The 17051-nt window shown below is 42.9% G+C and overlaps 1 protein-coding gene across 2 annotated transcripts in view; it reads right to left on the bottom strand.

The window, feature by feature from the left end:
• Positions 1–17045, bottom strand: part of ACVR2A (activin A receptor type 2A) — a 47843-nt gene extending 30798 nt beyond the window's left edge. For both annotated transcript variants that reach the window (XM_008634995.2, XM_017736055.1), the window contains exon 1: positions 15757–17045. In XM_008634995.2, the coding sequence (XP_008633217.1) occupies positions 15757–15811 (55 nt within the window). In that variant the 5' untranslated portion in view covers positions 15812–17045. The remainder of the gene's footprint in view (positions 1–15756) is intronic.
• Positions 17046–17051: the final 6 nt, after the last annotated feature.

A 17051-nucleotide genomic window follows, 5' to 3' on the forward strand; every position in this document is an offset into this window, starting at 1 on the left:
AAATAAAATTTAGTTTCAATCCTAACTCCAGCTACATGAACTTCAATTTTTATTATCTCATCTCATGGAACAAAGCACGTGGCCTAGGAGAAATAACACTGTGGCTATTTAAAGACAAGCCAGGTTCTGACAGTTCTCCCTGAACTTTCAGTGGAAACCAGGAATCCAAAGTCCATGGATGAATCAGGGATGTACGTGACACAAGAAAACAACACCACAAACAAAAGCTTTAGCCTGAAAGCACTGCACTTGCTACTACAAGATAATTTGTCTTCTAAATTTAGATAACAATTAAGAAAATGATATCTAGTGACCTGAAATCTGGAAGGCTCTTTAGGATATGATTTTGACCTTCTTGTTCTTATTCAAGAACACATTTAAAGCCAGAACCTGAATGCTGTTATTCCATTAAGAAGCTTCTTGACACTCTGACAAAGTAACAGCCTTAAATTTGATGATTAAAACTCCAAGTTCCGCAGCAATAAAAGGCTCAAGAGGGTTCCCTAAACATGTTTTCCACACGTACTCCCCATGCCCAGAGGCAACGGGGTGAACCTCTCCTGCCTCTCAAAGATAAGAGGACAGAGATGACTGTGGATATATTGCATTAGTTTATTTGGGAGGGACCTGACAGACAGGTGATCTGCTAACAGGATCTGCTAAACACTCCTAGGAAATTACCAGAACATCAGTGAGAGAGGAAAATGACAATTTTTCGGCTATGCTGCACAGAAGATTACAAAAAATACATTTAAGCTACAATTCTGCCTATTAATGCCATTCTCTGATAAGCACAGATTCCCCAAAACTTCCCAGCTCCACCTTAAGCCGTGACAGAAGTGGCTGCTTACAATATGCAGGATTCCCTAGAAATAGCATTCCACCCACTGCACGTGGAAGCAGGTGAGTAAGAGGCAAGGAAGGATCTCTTCATGGAATCTACCATGGGTTAGTATTTAGATTTCACAGCATTTTGGAAAATCAGACCAGCCTGGAAGTATCCTGTGTTAACCAAGGCTTGAGAAAGCAGCTATTCAAGGAGTTCTGTTGCCAGCACACAGTAAAAAGATGAAGAAACTTTTCAGGCCAGGATGAGGGAACTAAGAATTCAGAATTTTAACCTCAAAGTTATCAATGCCTGAGTCTTAATACCAAGGGGAAAAAAAATCTGTACTTGAGTACAGGAGTACAAATCACATAAACGAATTTTGATCTGCTTTGCTCAAGCAACGCTGCTGATAAAGAAGCAGGAGAAGCAGAGGACTCAAGACATCAAAGCAACTGAGAAGAACCCAGGACACTCAGTTTGGATTAGCCCTTATCACTGCAATGTCTGACTGTGCCTAAAGTCACCCAGAAGAGCCAGCTGAGAGCGAGCACCACGTTCCACTGAATCTGCTGACAGGGGATGTTTCAGGCTCGCTGAGTGTGAAGAGAATTCAGACATTAACCCAGCCTGGGACTGATCACACAAACTCAGAAGGACAGATTCACTTCCCTAACCCACCACAGACTCCGCTGCTCACACCCTGCCCTTCATGCCCTACAGGATCCTCCCCGAGGACACTGCAAAGGGAACGACCACGGAATCACAACCACAGCTACAATTTACCTCTACAAAAACAGACGGCAACCGGAGCGCAGTGAACTTTGCACGGGCTCACAAGTGCTGATTCCACCCCCCACCTTCTGCCACACCGGCTCCAGCCCAAGGAAAACCTGGCCTAGGGAGGGGAAGGACCGCTCCCTTCCAGCAGAAATCCAGAGTCCCAGGGATCAGGGAATCTCCAGGGCAAGGAACACTGCTTTAATGCTGAGCCTGGAAAGTTCCTCAGTGCAAACTCTGAGGCTAAAGCCGGCGTTCTGTGTGGAAGAGATGACGAAACAAATGTGTCCAAACACATGAAGTGTTGTAAAGCACTTTGGTATTAAGCTGCCAGTTCAGCATACAAACAGAAGGTTGGCCTAATTTTAATCTGAATTCTCCTTTTGAGGAGAATTTCAAAAGCATCAGACAATATGAACTGTAGGGTGAACTAAAGGCTTTCGACAGGAGCATTCAGCAATCAGGAATTATGTGATCTGGAAGTTCCATCCAAACCCAAGTTTAATCACCTCTGAACAAACTATTCCTCCCTGAATTTGTCCATCTGTGAGATCATTTTTTATTTCCACATGTTCTGAAACACTGAGTTCTACAGTTTAATTACCCATCATTAGTAGATGTACTTTTTCTGTTTAAAGTACCTTCATCAATCATTTGGGTGGATTTGATGTGAAGCAGCTGGCCAGCAGGCTGAACAGGAACAAAAGACAAGTTATCAAGGTACTCAGCCCCAAAAGCATCCCTAAATGCATTTCCGTGGTTAGCACACAAAGGTAGGATGTTGGCATGGACTGGGATGGAGAAATTACAGGTACTTAGCAGTATCTGGGTTATTCACTTCCAATTCCCAACCTGATTTAAAACAGAATGATGCTTAAAAGGCAAATCCTTCAAGTTTGATGCTGGGAATTTTTAGAACAGAAAATAACTCAGCAGATTTCAAGTTGTTTATATTTAGTTAAGATATACATGTGCTCATATGGAACCTTTATTCTTAGCTATTGGGGATAAAGAAATATCAACATCCAAAAGAATGCATTTCATTAAGAGCAAAATAAAGACTTTTCAGGTATTAAGGGACAGAACGACGATGTATTTTTAGGGCTTTATTTTCTTTCAGATAGGAAGCACCGGTGTCATGGGGATTGCTGACTTTCTCAAGAAAAATTACGAAGTTGGAGTCTCTTACCCAGAGAAGTCATAAACACAAGTTTAAGGGCTTCTACTGCCAGATGTTGTGTTTGATGGAGAAGTGCTTGTGCTCACACAGAAACAGGTGTTCCTCTTGTCACAGCTGAGGAATTCACTCAGCAATAAATCCTCCTGGCAGGCCAGAAGAACACCAAAGCTTCACAAACGCAACAAAAAATTTACGGAAGAATTTTCATGTCTTGCCTGCTCCAGGTGTTTATCCTGTGGTACTCAATGAATGTTTGAACGTGAACACCAACAGTTGTATCAGTAAGATCAATAAGGAGCATTTGCCCTTGCAAAGGAGAAGAAAAATGGTCTGCTTTTTACTTTGGATTTTTCTGTTGTTTGGTTGGCTGGCTTTTGTTGTTTGTTTTTTTTTCCCCATGGACAATGATTACCTCCAGACAGCCAACACACCAACAGATATTTGGTAAATCAGTGGCCAAACAGCAACAGTGACTCAACTTTCAGTGTAGCACCCTCAGGAGTGGTTTATTCTGTCCTATGAGGAACAAGTCTGGTGTCATGGAGCCCACATGAGTAATCCCAGGCTTTCCCGAGCTCCCTTCCTTGAAAACCCAACTGAGCCACAGCCTGACACCTCCCTTCACCCTGGATCTAGTCAGCAGTAACGTCCCAGAGCTAAGGTGGATGTAACATTCCAGCTGCCTTAGTTTCTCCTCTTACGATGTTTATTTAACCACAGTGTTATTTATGCAGAGATACCAAGGTTGGCAATGCCCTGAACTTGGGTATCCCACTTCCCTGTACAGTCAGAGGAGAATTCCAGGACTCCTGACCACAGAGCGTGGAGTTGCCCTGAGCACCTCAGAAGGGAACACTGAGCACAAATTACACAAATTCCTGCCCACAGACCTTACATTTCTAGACTTGATGCCTCCACCCAGCCCAGCCTTCCCAGGACTGAGGCCATCTGCTTAGATTACCAATAACTTTTTTAAGGAATCCACATATTTGCTCTCCACAAGGCAGCTACTGAAAATGCCCTAGAAAAGCTTTGACATTATACTCCCAGGATACAGATCCCAAGAATGACCAGCCTTGCTAGAGGGAAGGCGGGCACAAAAGAAACCAATGGACATTTAGGCCTCTGCTCTCCAGTGGTGGCAGGTCATGCACTGGCCTAAATGCCCTCAGGAGAAGCCACCATCTCAAGGAAGAGGTTAAAAATTCTGCTTGAAGCAAAAAGCAACTTGAATATCACAGTTAACTGAAAAAGGAAGACGGTTATGGAAACAGCAGCCTGGGCCTTGGAACATTGGCTTCTCTCTTCCCTAAAAGGGAGGCTGAGCTGGGAGAGACCACGGTTGGGAAAATACCTCAGAGTCGATTCCTGTGTGTTTTTTAAACTGATTTGACTTCCAGTCACGATTTATGCAGCATTTCAGAACACTGCTACTAGAGACCAATTTATCTCCATTTCACTGCCCATGCTTGGATTTCAGCACAGAAGTTGTCCTCATGTAGAATTTCAGGGAAGATTAACAGTAACATGATGTCTGAACAAAGCCCAGCAACAGCCTGAGGCTGACTTCACACTGCAGTGTAACAAAAGGCTGATGAGTTTAGGTGTTGCCCCAAAGACTTGGTTAACAGCTGAACTCTCAGCACCACAAGCTCATCCTGAGATTTTCTTTCCAGAAGTGTGCTCTGCTGACTGGATGATATTCCTGGTTTAGGGCTTTTGTCAATTCAGTGACTGACAAGCTCCTGACAGGTGTCCTGGTTCTTACACACTTCCCTGGCAACTGGAAGATGCTCCTGGGATGGAGACCTCTCAGAGCAGATCCCGGACAGGATCTGCTCCATGGCTGTTCAGCTGATATGCAAAATTCACCAGAGCTGCCCTTGTTTGTAAACGGGATTCCCGATGCTGCATTAAGTGTTTTGATTCAGTACACTCAGGCATTATCAGTTAGGGTTCTATAGCTAAAGGACATCCCCTACATTCTCCCCTCATCATTTCCAGACCTGTTAGTGCTGTCTCTTCTCTTCTTGGATCAGATTTTTGCATAAAGTTTGATGCTTGCCTGCTCAGAATACATTTCTAATTTGCAGCTAAAATTTGAGTAGCACAAATTAGACACTGCTAAGATTATGCTGCAAATTAGTCTTTTCAAACTGTTTTCTTAAATCTGGGGTGTAACTAGATTTTACTGACCATTGTATCAGCCATTCTGTGATTATGTCAGTCTGAACCTTTTATTTAGTTCTCACCTCATTGTTCCCAGAGAACCTGTGAGATAGAAGTGCATTTTATCACCTATTCCTTGGAATGACAGAATCACAGAACAGTTTGAGTTGGAAGGAACTTCAAAGCTCATCTCATTCCATGCTCCTGCCATGGGAAGGGACACCTCCCCCTGTCTCAGGCTGCTCCAAGCCCCATCCAACCTGGCCTTGGACACTTCCAGGGATCCAGGAGCCACATCTGCTCTGGGCAACCTGTGCAAGGCCTCTCTGCTGGCCTGCCTGGAAATCTTGGGCCTAGGGCCCTTAGAGAATAATGTGATATGAAGATATTTAAAAGCAAGGGAAGAGGGAAAATCCCCCGTGAGAACAGACCTCCACTGAGAGCCTCAGAAGAAAGCTGAAAAAGAGAAGCGAATTCTTTCTGAAGAAGGAGGTTATTAAAAATGATAATTTTGAGCCATTTTCCCTTTCTCACCCAATATGTGCACAGAACAGCCCCATTCACCAGCACTGAGGTGGCATTTTCCCTTGATAATTCACTTCCTAGGACAATTCAGGCAGACTCCCTGGCAGCCCTTATTCCATCCATCCATTTCCTTGCTCCATCATCTTTCACCCAACTCTTGCCTTTGACACTGAGTGCAGAAAGCTCCGTGCTGTTTTTTCCAGTCATTTCTGCTGCTTTAGCAGATTGGATCAGCCCACCCAAAGCCCAACAGCCACAAGGGCTGAGCTCAGAGTGAGAAGTGACTTCAGCACAAAATGGGGATGTGGGTGAGGAATCACACACAGAGAAGAGGAACTCTCGGTCTCCCTGTTCTTCCATCAGTTTTTCTTAAACACCCTACAAGTGAAACAACCTTTTTGGGCAAGTAGAAGGTGATTAACAGGTTTTTGAAGCTGGCTGAACTGCTGGAGGAACAATCAAAAATCACGGATGTTGTGGGCTTACTTCTAAACATTTTTATTACTGAACCTGTAGGTTCAGAATGAAGGAAGGCAGTGGGGAGAAGAGTTCAGATGGGCAACTGAAGCTCCCCCAGAACACACTTTGTCAGCATGTAAATATCCCAAAAGTTCATCAAAAGCAAATTCCAACACACATTTTTTCAGTCTTACACATGAAGAAATAGGAACTCGTCATTTACCTGCTCTCTCCCATCTTCTCTTGGAATGAAAGAGCTTCCAATACAAAGTGTTTGTGACATTGAGAGAAAGAAATCTGGGATTATTAAATTTCAGAGAAATATTTTTGCAAACAAGGTTCTAGGAAATTAATTGTGCTTCATTTGCCATCCATCTGAATGCTTTCAAGCTGCTGGAAAAGCCCAGCTGCACACTGGAGCATCAGGACTTTTCACGAGGGATCCACTCCATTTGCACTGGAATGAAAAGTGGGATCTGTGCTCTCTTGGCTCCCCTGGAAGCCTCTGACCCAAAAGGATGAGATTCAGAACTTTTTCAGCTGAACAGGAAGAGAAAACTTTCACCAGAAAGCACTGTTTTCAAGGGTGGTTTCCCAGAGAGGTGGTAAACACTGAGGTTGGAGCAGGGATGAAGAAATTAATCATGGTTCCACAGCTTGGTTTTAGCACATGCACGGCACATAGAAACTCATCAAGAGCTCACTTCTGATCTGTATCATCCCAAATGGGCGAGGTCAGTTGAGGCTTAATTTGTTGGGGTCTGTCCCAGGGACACAACCTGAGTTAATTAAAATGTAACCAAGCTCTTACAATTTTTCAAAGCCATTGAAGATAATGTTTTTGATGGGCTTCATGTTAAATTCAATAAAATTCAATTATCCCCAGGGATAACTTGCAAAAGAAATCGTTTCCAGAATTTAAAATCAGAGAGCTAAAATGAAAATATTTAACCAGTGGTCTTTTCTATGCTATTTTAAAAACAGCTTTATAAACAAATGATGAAGAACAAATAACCTAATTCTTTATAAAAAGTACAGAAATTCCAGCAATTGTGTGCCATTTTGCAACCTTCACAGCCTAAATGTTTTTCAGCCCTGAAACACAGAAATATTTAAAGAAAACTCTTCCATCATGTAATTGCTGTGAGCTAAAGAGAACTATCTGTACCCTCTACTGACAAACACTAGCAAAAATTTCTAAAATTAACAGTTACTGCAAAGTTTAATTTTGTCTCGTACACTCAACACTGTAACTCAACAACAAAATTAAACCACTTCCCTGTTTATGTGGAAATTCCTAGAAGGAAACAGTTTTTCATGTTAGAAGGCTTGATAAAATGATTGGTCATATTTAAAAATAGCTTTTAAAAACAGATCAAATTTCAACTTAGGTGCTGATATTGAAATCCAAGTACTCAAAATCCAGTTGAGAGAGTGAAGACCACTCCAGCCTTTAGGCAGCATTTAAGGAATGGAGATTAGTGTTATCTAGGTGAGATAAGAGCTCTCAACCTGAAAAAATAACGTCAGGCTTCAGCTACAAATAAAACCCATCTCTAAATCACACGTTGGTGAGGCACCAAAAGGCAGGAAGCTGCTGAAGCCCAGCTAAAATCAGCTCTGTGAGCAAGCAAAGAGATCTCGAGATAGAGCCAGCCTGGGGTGGAACAGAACTGCTCCTGCAGGGAACCATCCGGAGAACGATGTGGAACACCACAGGGTCCCTCAAGGGCTTCCCCTGGGACCCATCTTGGTTCAGCCCTTTCTGGCTGCCTGGAGGAGGTGGTGGAACACCTCAGGGAGGTCTGCAGACAACCCCAGGGGCAGGGATGTCACTCCAGGCAGAATCGAGGGGTGGGAACAAGGGAATTTCATGGAATTCAACAAGGACAAACGTGGTGTCCTGAGCCTCAGGACACAGCACCCTCTGCACCAGTATGAGTGGGGACTGCCAGACTGGGTACCAGCTCTGCTGGAAAGAACCTGGAGGTTTGGTGGACACCACATGAAACAGTGATTTCAAAGAAGAAACAACCATTTCTACTCAGAGCCATTCGGGTGAAGTGACATTAAAAAAGTGACATTAAAACCAGCCAAGCAGCAGATTACAGTAACCAACTGCACAGGGTCTGCATCCAAACTGTCAATGCTCATCAAAACAGGAATCACCTTTAAACACGAAATAGATCATTTGAAGAAAAAAAATTATCTATCTCCACTGCAGATCTCAACAAGCCCAGGGCACTGCTCCCTGGCCCTCAGGCCACATGTCCCAGACTGAGCATATCCATCCCATGCTACCCTCGAGCACAGATCCCTGCTCAGGGCTCCATGGGATGCTGCTCTGGTCCCAGGGCAGGTGATGGGGTGGTTTGGGGTCGGCTGTTCTGTAAGTGGGACAGTTCCCCAGTTTAACACAGGGCTGAGCTGGAAGGCAGTAAATCATGACCATGTTTTCACAGCACGCTAATGGCACACACTCCCCGCTCTCAGGCAGGAGATGAGGGAATACTGAAGCGCTGAAGCTGCAGGAATTCTGGTTCAGCCCTGCCTGTGCTGCCTCCTGGCACTGGCCCTCAGACCGTGCTTTGTGTCATCTCATTAGACACCACTTGGCACAAGCTACAACACTATCAGGGCTGCACTGGGAGCTGAGCAGGGCTTGTGCTCCCTCCACAGCCTCATTTCACTGGGAATTCCAGAAAGAGGCAAAAGAGACAAGCCACGGATCGCCTCTAAAACATTCTTCACATCTACAGTCAATCATACAAAAAATTTAAAAACAATCCCTGAGTTGCCTTACCCATTTCTATTTTTTCCAGAAAAACAAACAAACAAGATCACAAACCAAACAAGCAGAAACAAAACAAAAATCCCTGCATGTTGACTTACCCTCATAAAAAGTTCAGTATCTTTCAGAAAATATACAAATCATATCCTAAATGTTTTTGAGCACTGTCTCCCTCCTGCATTTCTAAAAATGATGGATGTAGCATCCAACTTTAAAAGTCAATCTGCCACAAGAACCTCTGCAATTTGTTAGAAAAAACAAATTATTTTTCTGATGTGCATCCCATTTAGGGATGGAAGACACACAAAGAGTTAAAGCTATCGAAAAAATAACAATTCTGAGCTACACAGATTCTTACCGTTTTCAAAATAATTGTACAGATACTTTCTAACAAAACCTTCAGATTAAATGTCTTTGGTAACTCCTCAGCTTTAACAGTGGCAATGTTCAGAACTAGACCAGCAAAACTTAACTCATTTGCTGCCATCCTTAGAGAAAGTGGAATCTTCCTAAGTGTGAGAACAGCCTCATTAAGCCAAAAACCAAAACCAAATCAGACAGCAATACCTAAATTGTATTGTACTTGCCATATACAGTTTTGCTGTAAATGCAAAATACAATGTTAGTTTTCTTAGTTTTAACGTGGCCGATGAACATCTCAAAGTTCAGAAAGCAAAAGAATTTGAGAAATATTCTTTTCTTTTTGGCCAAGATATAACATTCTTCTTCATTATCTATTCACTAACTAATGACAATGTTTCCCTCGTGTAATTAAAGCGTTATAAAAGCAGAGAAACGCATCTTGGCATCTCCTACATGCCCATCACAGTTAAGAGTACATAGGGGTTTGCTTTTAATTACATTGTCATTTCAGCATTTTGTATCGAATTGCCAACTAATTACAGTTTCATATAAATCCTTACAAAAAGAAGTTACACTTTAACAAAGTAAGGAATCTCCAAAGGTGGTATGTAGCTATTTAAATTAATTGAACAACTTGTAGCCCTCTTGCCAACTAGCGGTCCCCAACACGCCATCAGGGCCGAGCAGTGCAGTTTAATAGCTCCCAACCAGCCGCCTTGGTGAGTAACTCACGAATAACACCGAAATTAATTACAATCTTGCACTGAGTGCATCCTGAGCGAAACAGATTAACCTGCACAACTTCAACCAGAAACACCAGCAGAACACAAAATTACGGAGCCTTCCACAAGGTGTTTTTAGAATTTGGAAACATTTCATTTCCTGTCCAAACCCAACACAACACGGAGCTGGCAACCCCACAAGTGTTGCAGTTCCTGCAGTGCCTCGCTGTAAAGTCACCGGGATTTGGGGTTACACAGCCGCCACTCGGACCTTTGCTGGCACCAACACAATTGCAAGTGTGTCCCTTGCTCATTTGCTCCATAACGAAGCTGCTCCGTGAAGAAATTCCGGCACAGTTCATTACGGGAACGTCACAAAGGCACAGAGGTAAAGGCCCCCATCCCGCTCATCCTCCACTGACTGCACACCTGGGAACGGGATTAATTCATCTGGGAGAGCTGGAGAACAGGAGCTGGGAAGGAGAAGGCACATTCTCTCACTGAACTTCTTGAAAACGAATTCAGTTTTCTGTACCCACCTCTGATTAGGTGCTGCCACAAGCAGGACTTCACACCTCCACCTTCCAGTCTGAGCTGATCCCATCCCAACACCACCAGTGCTGCCTCCAGCTGCTCCTGGCTGCAGGAACAAGTAGACTTCCCACAAAAGCTTTCCTCCTTTCCAAGGGTTTTTCTAATACCTCTAACCACATAACCAAAGATTTATGTCTCCAGTTAATAAGTGAATTGTCTGTTTTTGTTGTTTCCAGTTACAGCTTTAACTAGGAAATTCTGAAGAAAACCATGAATGCTGACTTTCTTCATCAAGAATTAAATTATTGTGAAACCATGACAATAATTATGCAATGGAAAAACCCTTCCCTGCTCTCTTTGCACCAACAACGGAAGGATTTTTTGTATCTAATGTACATTTGGGATTCCTGGCCACAAAGATATGCAACGTAAACAACATGGCAGTAAATATTCATTTTCTGTGGGATTAAGCCTAAATATGCTCTGCTGTTTGGCACTGTAGTCACAAACTGTTTCTAAGAAAAAACCCCTCCACCACCACACAGACAGTGCAGGGAGAGAAGACAAGAGATGCCACATAGAGTCACTGGCATCCAGTATCACTTCAATTCCGTATGGGAATAACAGGAAATAAGATGTGCCGAATTTTAAGCTCCAAGGCAACAAAAACACATTAAGATTTCATCACACAAGAACTTGGCTGTAAAATCCGTAATTTTCTTGATCTTTTTACGGAGTTTTCATTTTCAGGAACATCAGAGAGCTAACAGCTCATGGATGCTACCAACCAGCTCAAGGAGGCATTTGCATTAAGCTGCTTTCAGTTAATTAAGTGGTGGAAATGCATCTCTCCTACACCAAGAAACCTCTTCCACAATCAGATTCCTTGTCAACCTCTCTCTTTTTCCAGCCTGGAAAAACTACAAGTGGAGAAGGTTGGAAGAAAAGGTAGAATGAATAGGAATGAAAAACATTGGAGGCACTATTATTTTTCCCCTTACCTAGAACTAATTATATGACAAAAATTAATGTCTGTGGTTATACAGAGGGAAAAAAAAAAAGCATTTGTCTGTCCTCATTTGCTAATCAGCCAAACCCATCTCCCAAAGGATTTTGCCCCCAGATTCCAGAAAGGTGTGAATGGGAAAAAGGAAAAAAGCATTCAAATACTCTCCATTAAACCCAGCTGAAAAGTATTATTCTTGCTAACAGTAATTCTCTTCTTGCAGAAAAGAGCTTTTCCCTACCACAGAACACCTGCCCCTCGACTTACACCCAGCATATGCAAACAAACTTATTTAAGCTTTTTCTTAAGCAAAGCCTTGTGCATGAAGGGTAGAGATGCAAATAAACTCATGACAGCAGCATCTCTCCGGAAATGTTTGTAAAGCAGAGTTCTACCAGAACGATGCTCACGCGTTCTAATGTTGCATTAGCACAATTACAGCTCTTTTCAGAGCCCAGAAGATTTAGGGTTTGTAACTGTTAAGTATTAACAGATCACTTAGAAACAGTTATCAGATTTTTGAGCTGTAATCATTTATAACATCAACCTCTCCATAACTCAGTCTGTTCTTGAAAACAATATTAAATAGGTTTATTTAATAAAACAAGTCCTGCTCTCAGCAGTAACATCAGGAGTGCTGAGGTAGTGCCCAACGGTAACACATTTAATATAAAAAATTGTACATTTTGCTAAAATAAAGGAATCTTTACTTTAAAAGCAGTACTAAGTCTGAAGTGGTTTATTGCCCTGCAATAAAGTGAATGAAGTGATTAGAGTCCAACCACAATCATGGACAGCTCACGGGGAACACACAAGCAGAGACAATTTCACAAACAGTCCCAAACCTTTGGCAAGATTTTCAAGGGTTACCAAGTTAATAATGAAAGGACAGTAAAACAAAGACATTACACAGGTAAAATCAAAGGAAAATGCCTCATGTCTCCCCTTAATTCCTTCAGAACACCCAACCATTCAGCCTCTAAAGTCATACCATGGAAAGCAAGTTTTGCAATTCTAGATAGGTGTCTTTTTGGAGGGGGGAAAGATACAATTTAAAAAATAATTTCTCTGATAATAATCGCTGTGAGAGAAGAGAATAATAAATTAAACATTAGAGAGTAAATACTCTCCATGCAGTGAAAATACTACCTCAACTACAAAAGTATCTTTGACATGCCATTTCCTCCAGCTAAACTCCTCAAGACCTTCTGAGTGGCTTGGGAATGATCTGGCATTAGGAGAAATAGAGAGGACCAACACTTTTCTGAAACGGTTCCTTTTGCTTAGGTGATTTTTAGCTTGATTTTAGCCTCAGTTCTAAAAAATACAGGTCTTGTTCCCTGTAGGAGATTGCAGAACTACTTTGATGAGGGACCACCCAGGTACCAAAGGCAAAGCCGGTATCTCAGAAGAGATGATGGGTTGGGAAATAAGGAGTTTGAGTAACAAAAACAACAATGAGATTTTAAACTAAGATTCCGGTTGAAGAAAATCCACTACTTCAGCATCTCCCACACTTTCAGCTGCATGGGGCGTATGTTCCGAAAATCTCAGAAAATTATGAAAGCGCCCATTCTCTGTTCCTGAAATGTTATAAAGTGTAGCTCAGCAATCACAAAAACACCAGAACACAAACACACTTCCCTGGGGGAGGGGAGCACACAGATAATATCTAAAGAGAACCTCCTTTGATGAACAAGCTGTTTTAGTCACAAGTTTTCTTGTTAAGCTCCTCTACAATCTTGCCTCACCTACAGCAGAGGGAAGCTTGTTCAGAAGTATTTTATTATTACTTCAGGATCTTCTGTTCCGTCTTAAATCAAACATGCACATAGGTTTATCTCAGAATATTAGAGGGCACATGGAGAACCTTGACCCGGGAACTTTGTTTTGTTGTTTAGTTAATATGCATTCATCTCAGCCTCTGGAGTTCCTAGAAATGGGTGCAAACCTACACCCACTTTTATCCAAGCATCTACAAATATTTTAAAGCCTAATAACAATACAGATGCTCTTTTTTCAAATATCTTAGTCAGAATGGGGAGATGTTTTCACTCCCTTAACAAAGATGATTAAACTCACTGGAAATTCCTGTCCATTTGCAGTACATTTTCAGGATTTCATAGAGCAGTTTACAGATAGTAAAATAAATTGCTTTGAACCTGAAGAGCACTTCCACACCCACCACGAAGAAAAAAACCCACAACATTTACACCTATTAAAAGAACCCTGGTATTAATTGGCCAAGTAAACATCTGCAGAAAATAGCTGCATTTAAAAATAAATCAACAAATATAGCAAACCAACCCCCCCACCAGCTCTAACAGCCTGTGAGGAGCTGGAGCTGCACACCAGAGAGGCAAACCAGGCATCTTCACACCTGAACTCCAGGATCTCCTCAACCACTGCCAGTATTCTGAAATAGATAACCTGGGCAGACTGATTTTCACATTAAAAACTGGAAAAGAAACTTCTGATGATGTTAGAACCAACTCATCGGATAAGGTTTTAAGCTGAAATAAGTCAGTTAAGAAACACTACTCATATAAACGCCTATACCTCAAGCTTAAAATCTTACATAATCTTGTAGTTCTGATCATAAACCAAACAGTTTACTGTTGAATTTATTTATTTTTAGACTTGCCTAAAGTTTTAGAGTGTCTGCAGTCCTGCTGTGAGTAGAAAATAGTATAATAATTGTTAAGTACCGGAACACTTAATGTGTAATACTGGAATAACCACCAAAACAATGTCATTAACATGAGAAGCAGCCCGGATTGCAGGCAGTTTCCTGCTCATTTAGCCAAGATTAATTCTTCACAGGCAAGAGAAACATTTTTTTCACCTTACCAAGAACAACCCGAGCGAGAAATGTTAAAGAAAAGACGTTCTTTACTGCTTAGCTGTTCTTTATATTAAGTCTGATAGGTAATGTCAACAAAAACCACTATTCTGTGCTCTAGGCAAAAGGATCTTAGAGGTGGACGTGGAAGAGAGACAGGCATGGAGAGCAGATGGCAGCAAGTCTTTCAGAAACTGTTAGTGTGAGGAGGAAAAAAAAAATGAAAAATCAGGCATTAGGAAAAGACAACACACACGTCTTCTACTGCAAGGCAAAAACTGTCAGAATTATGTTTTGTTTCAAAAGAAGAACAAAAATTAAACGTCCTGAACAACCTTCTGGCTGTCCTTAACCCGCTGTGTCGTTTCTCTGGTTAGAACAGGCAGGGTTTTTGGGTTTCTCTCTGGCAGCGCTCGCCATTTCACAGCGCATTTAGCGCACACGGCGCGGATCGATAGCACTACAGACACAAGACGAGACTTATCCATTTACTAACCACAGCAAAACGGCCTCTTCAGCAAAATCCCCCACCTCCCGACGCTGGAAATTTAAAAGGCATCGTTACAGGGATCTCATTACTCCCTTCCCCCGGTCACACGGGGAAGCTGAGCACTTGTCCGGGAGCACTTTTAGCCTGATAAACGAGTGTAGCTTTGCACACCCTGCAAGGATGCTAAAAACCTACGCAGAGCACTAAATACACGTTCCAAATGCAGGCACGGAGTGCCAGGATGGCTCGTGAACTCGCATTAGGTCCTCACGCAGCTCGTAAGAGGGTTTTTTGTGAGACTGATGAAGCTCCAAACACAAATGGACCAACAGTTGACCAACCACTGGTTGCTGCCATAACAATTTTCCTCCTGGAGGAGCGTGGGGAAGTCCTTACGCCCCACTCGCTTCCCAGGACTCAGAGCTGGCGTTTGGACCTCGAATTCTGCTGTTTTAAAGAGAAAATTAGTAGATTTTTTTTTTTCTGCACTACAAGGCAGTGACATAACGAACAGCAATATACAAAGGGTTACAAATCATTGTTTAGAAACTGAAAGCCTGGCTTTTCACCCCAATTCAGTCGGTACATCTCTACACGCACACACCCCTCGCTGTCACCAAAGGACGAGCTCAGCCTTTCAGAGCGGCACCTATTCTAAATTAATGAAGCATTTAAGAAGGTCGCTATTCACCAGCGAATAGTCCGGAGTAAGAGAGATCAAACACAAGGAAAATCAGCTGGGTAATTCTTATTTAAAAGCAGCATCCAACACCAATAACTGCACTGCCAGGTTACTTATGTGACACTAGGTGGTTATGTCTCCACATTTATTCCACACAACTGATCTGAAATCCAAGCGCTGTGCGCGTTTCAAGTGCTCACGTTATGTATTTTTAAGAATAAACACGAAAGCAGCTTCTGCCTTTACAGTCGCTGCCATCCACAAACATTTGCCACCTGAAAAAAAAAAGGGAGATTTCTCCTCATTCATACAGAGCCAGCCCAAGTTTTCAACTGCTGACCCCAAAGCCTTCCGTTTAAAGTGACAAATCCAGGAACGTTCACTTACCTGATGAACAAGAGATAAGAAAAACAGCGAACGCCAACTTAGTAGCAGCTCCCATTTTCCAATGCTGTTAAAACATTTAAGTGACTTTAAGTATCCAGTTTTCTGGGTCCTGCAAGCTGGAAAAATCTCCCTTCTTGCTGAACCGTTATAAAGGAATTTATAGCAACATTTCTGCAGCAGGTAGTGTTCATAAAACACTAAAAATCAGGTTTGTTTAGACACTGACGACCTCCCCGCGGCTCTTTCTAGAGAGAATCCGGGTTGAGGCAGGGATAAATATATTTGGAACCGTGTTTCAAAACACACGTGTCATTTGGCTTCTGTACAAACGGTGGCAAAATTTAATTCATAAAAGTAATGCTACGAATCCACTTAAAAAAAAATAAATAAAAACCAAAACAAAACAAGTCAACGATTAAGCTGCTGAGCACGACGAAGTCTCTGAGTCTCCAAGTGTTTTCCACATCAGGCGCCGTGAAGGATCATCCCTCGTGGGTGCGAGTGTCGGGGGGTCGGATCGGGATCAGTCCAAGGCGATGTTTTCCTGCCTCCCTCCCCTTCACACCCCGTGTAGTGTTTGGGAGAAAAGCAGCTCCATTCCAGTTCCAAGCCTCGGGGCGAAGGGAGGAAGTTTTGTCAGTTTGATGAAAAAACTACCTTAAAAACCAGCCACCAGCTACACGTGGGTTTTCTTTAATAAATGCTGAGGGATTTAGCGTAGCCCAAGAGAAGGAAAGGGGGGAAACAACAGTCTAGGGACAAACAAACCTTCGGGCTTCCCGGCAAGTGGCAAATCTCTAGTCCTTGGCCAGGCAGCGAGAGCAGCGCATCCCCCCCGTCTTCGCCGCCCTTCTCCAGCACCAGCACTCCCGAATCCCAGCAAGATTTCCAATTCTTCTAGGAGATTTCCATCCCCTCCCCCCGCAAGAGGCTATATTTGGTATTTAAACACACAAGAGTGGCTGGGGGGGGGGGGCCCAAAAAAAAAAAAAAAAAAAAAAAAAAAAGCAGTATCCAGGCGCTGGGGAGGAGGGTGGTATATTCTTTGTGGCAAATCCTTGATGAGTGCCGTGCTTCCAGGAGAACTGAGCTTCTTTGGAAGGGAGGCGGCTGTGCCTCACGGCGGGCTGAGGCTGGATGGATCCAGGCTCCTCTCGCTCCTCACGGGTCCTGGATGGATCCACGCTCCTCTCCCTCCTCACGGACACATCTCCTCCTCGCCGCCCCGCCGCTGCTCACACAGACACTCCACAAAATCCAACCCTCCGAGCTCACTCCAGTTCTTGCCTTTTTTT

The sequence above is a fragment of the Corvus brachyrhynchos genome, unplaced genomic scaffold (genome assembly GCF_000691975.1).
Source record: "Corvus brachyrhynchos isolate BGI_N302 unplaced genomic scaffold, ASM69197v1 scaffold45, whole genome shotgun sequence".
Taxonomy (NCBI): domain Eukaryota; kingdom Metazoa; phylum Chordata; class Aves; order Passeriformes; family Corvidae; genus Corvus; species Corvus brachyrhynchos.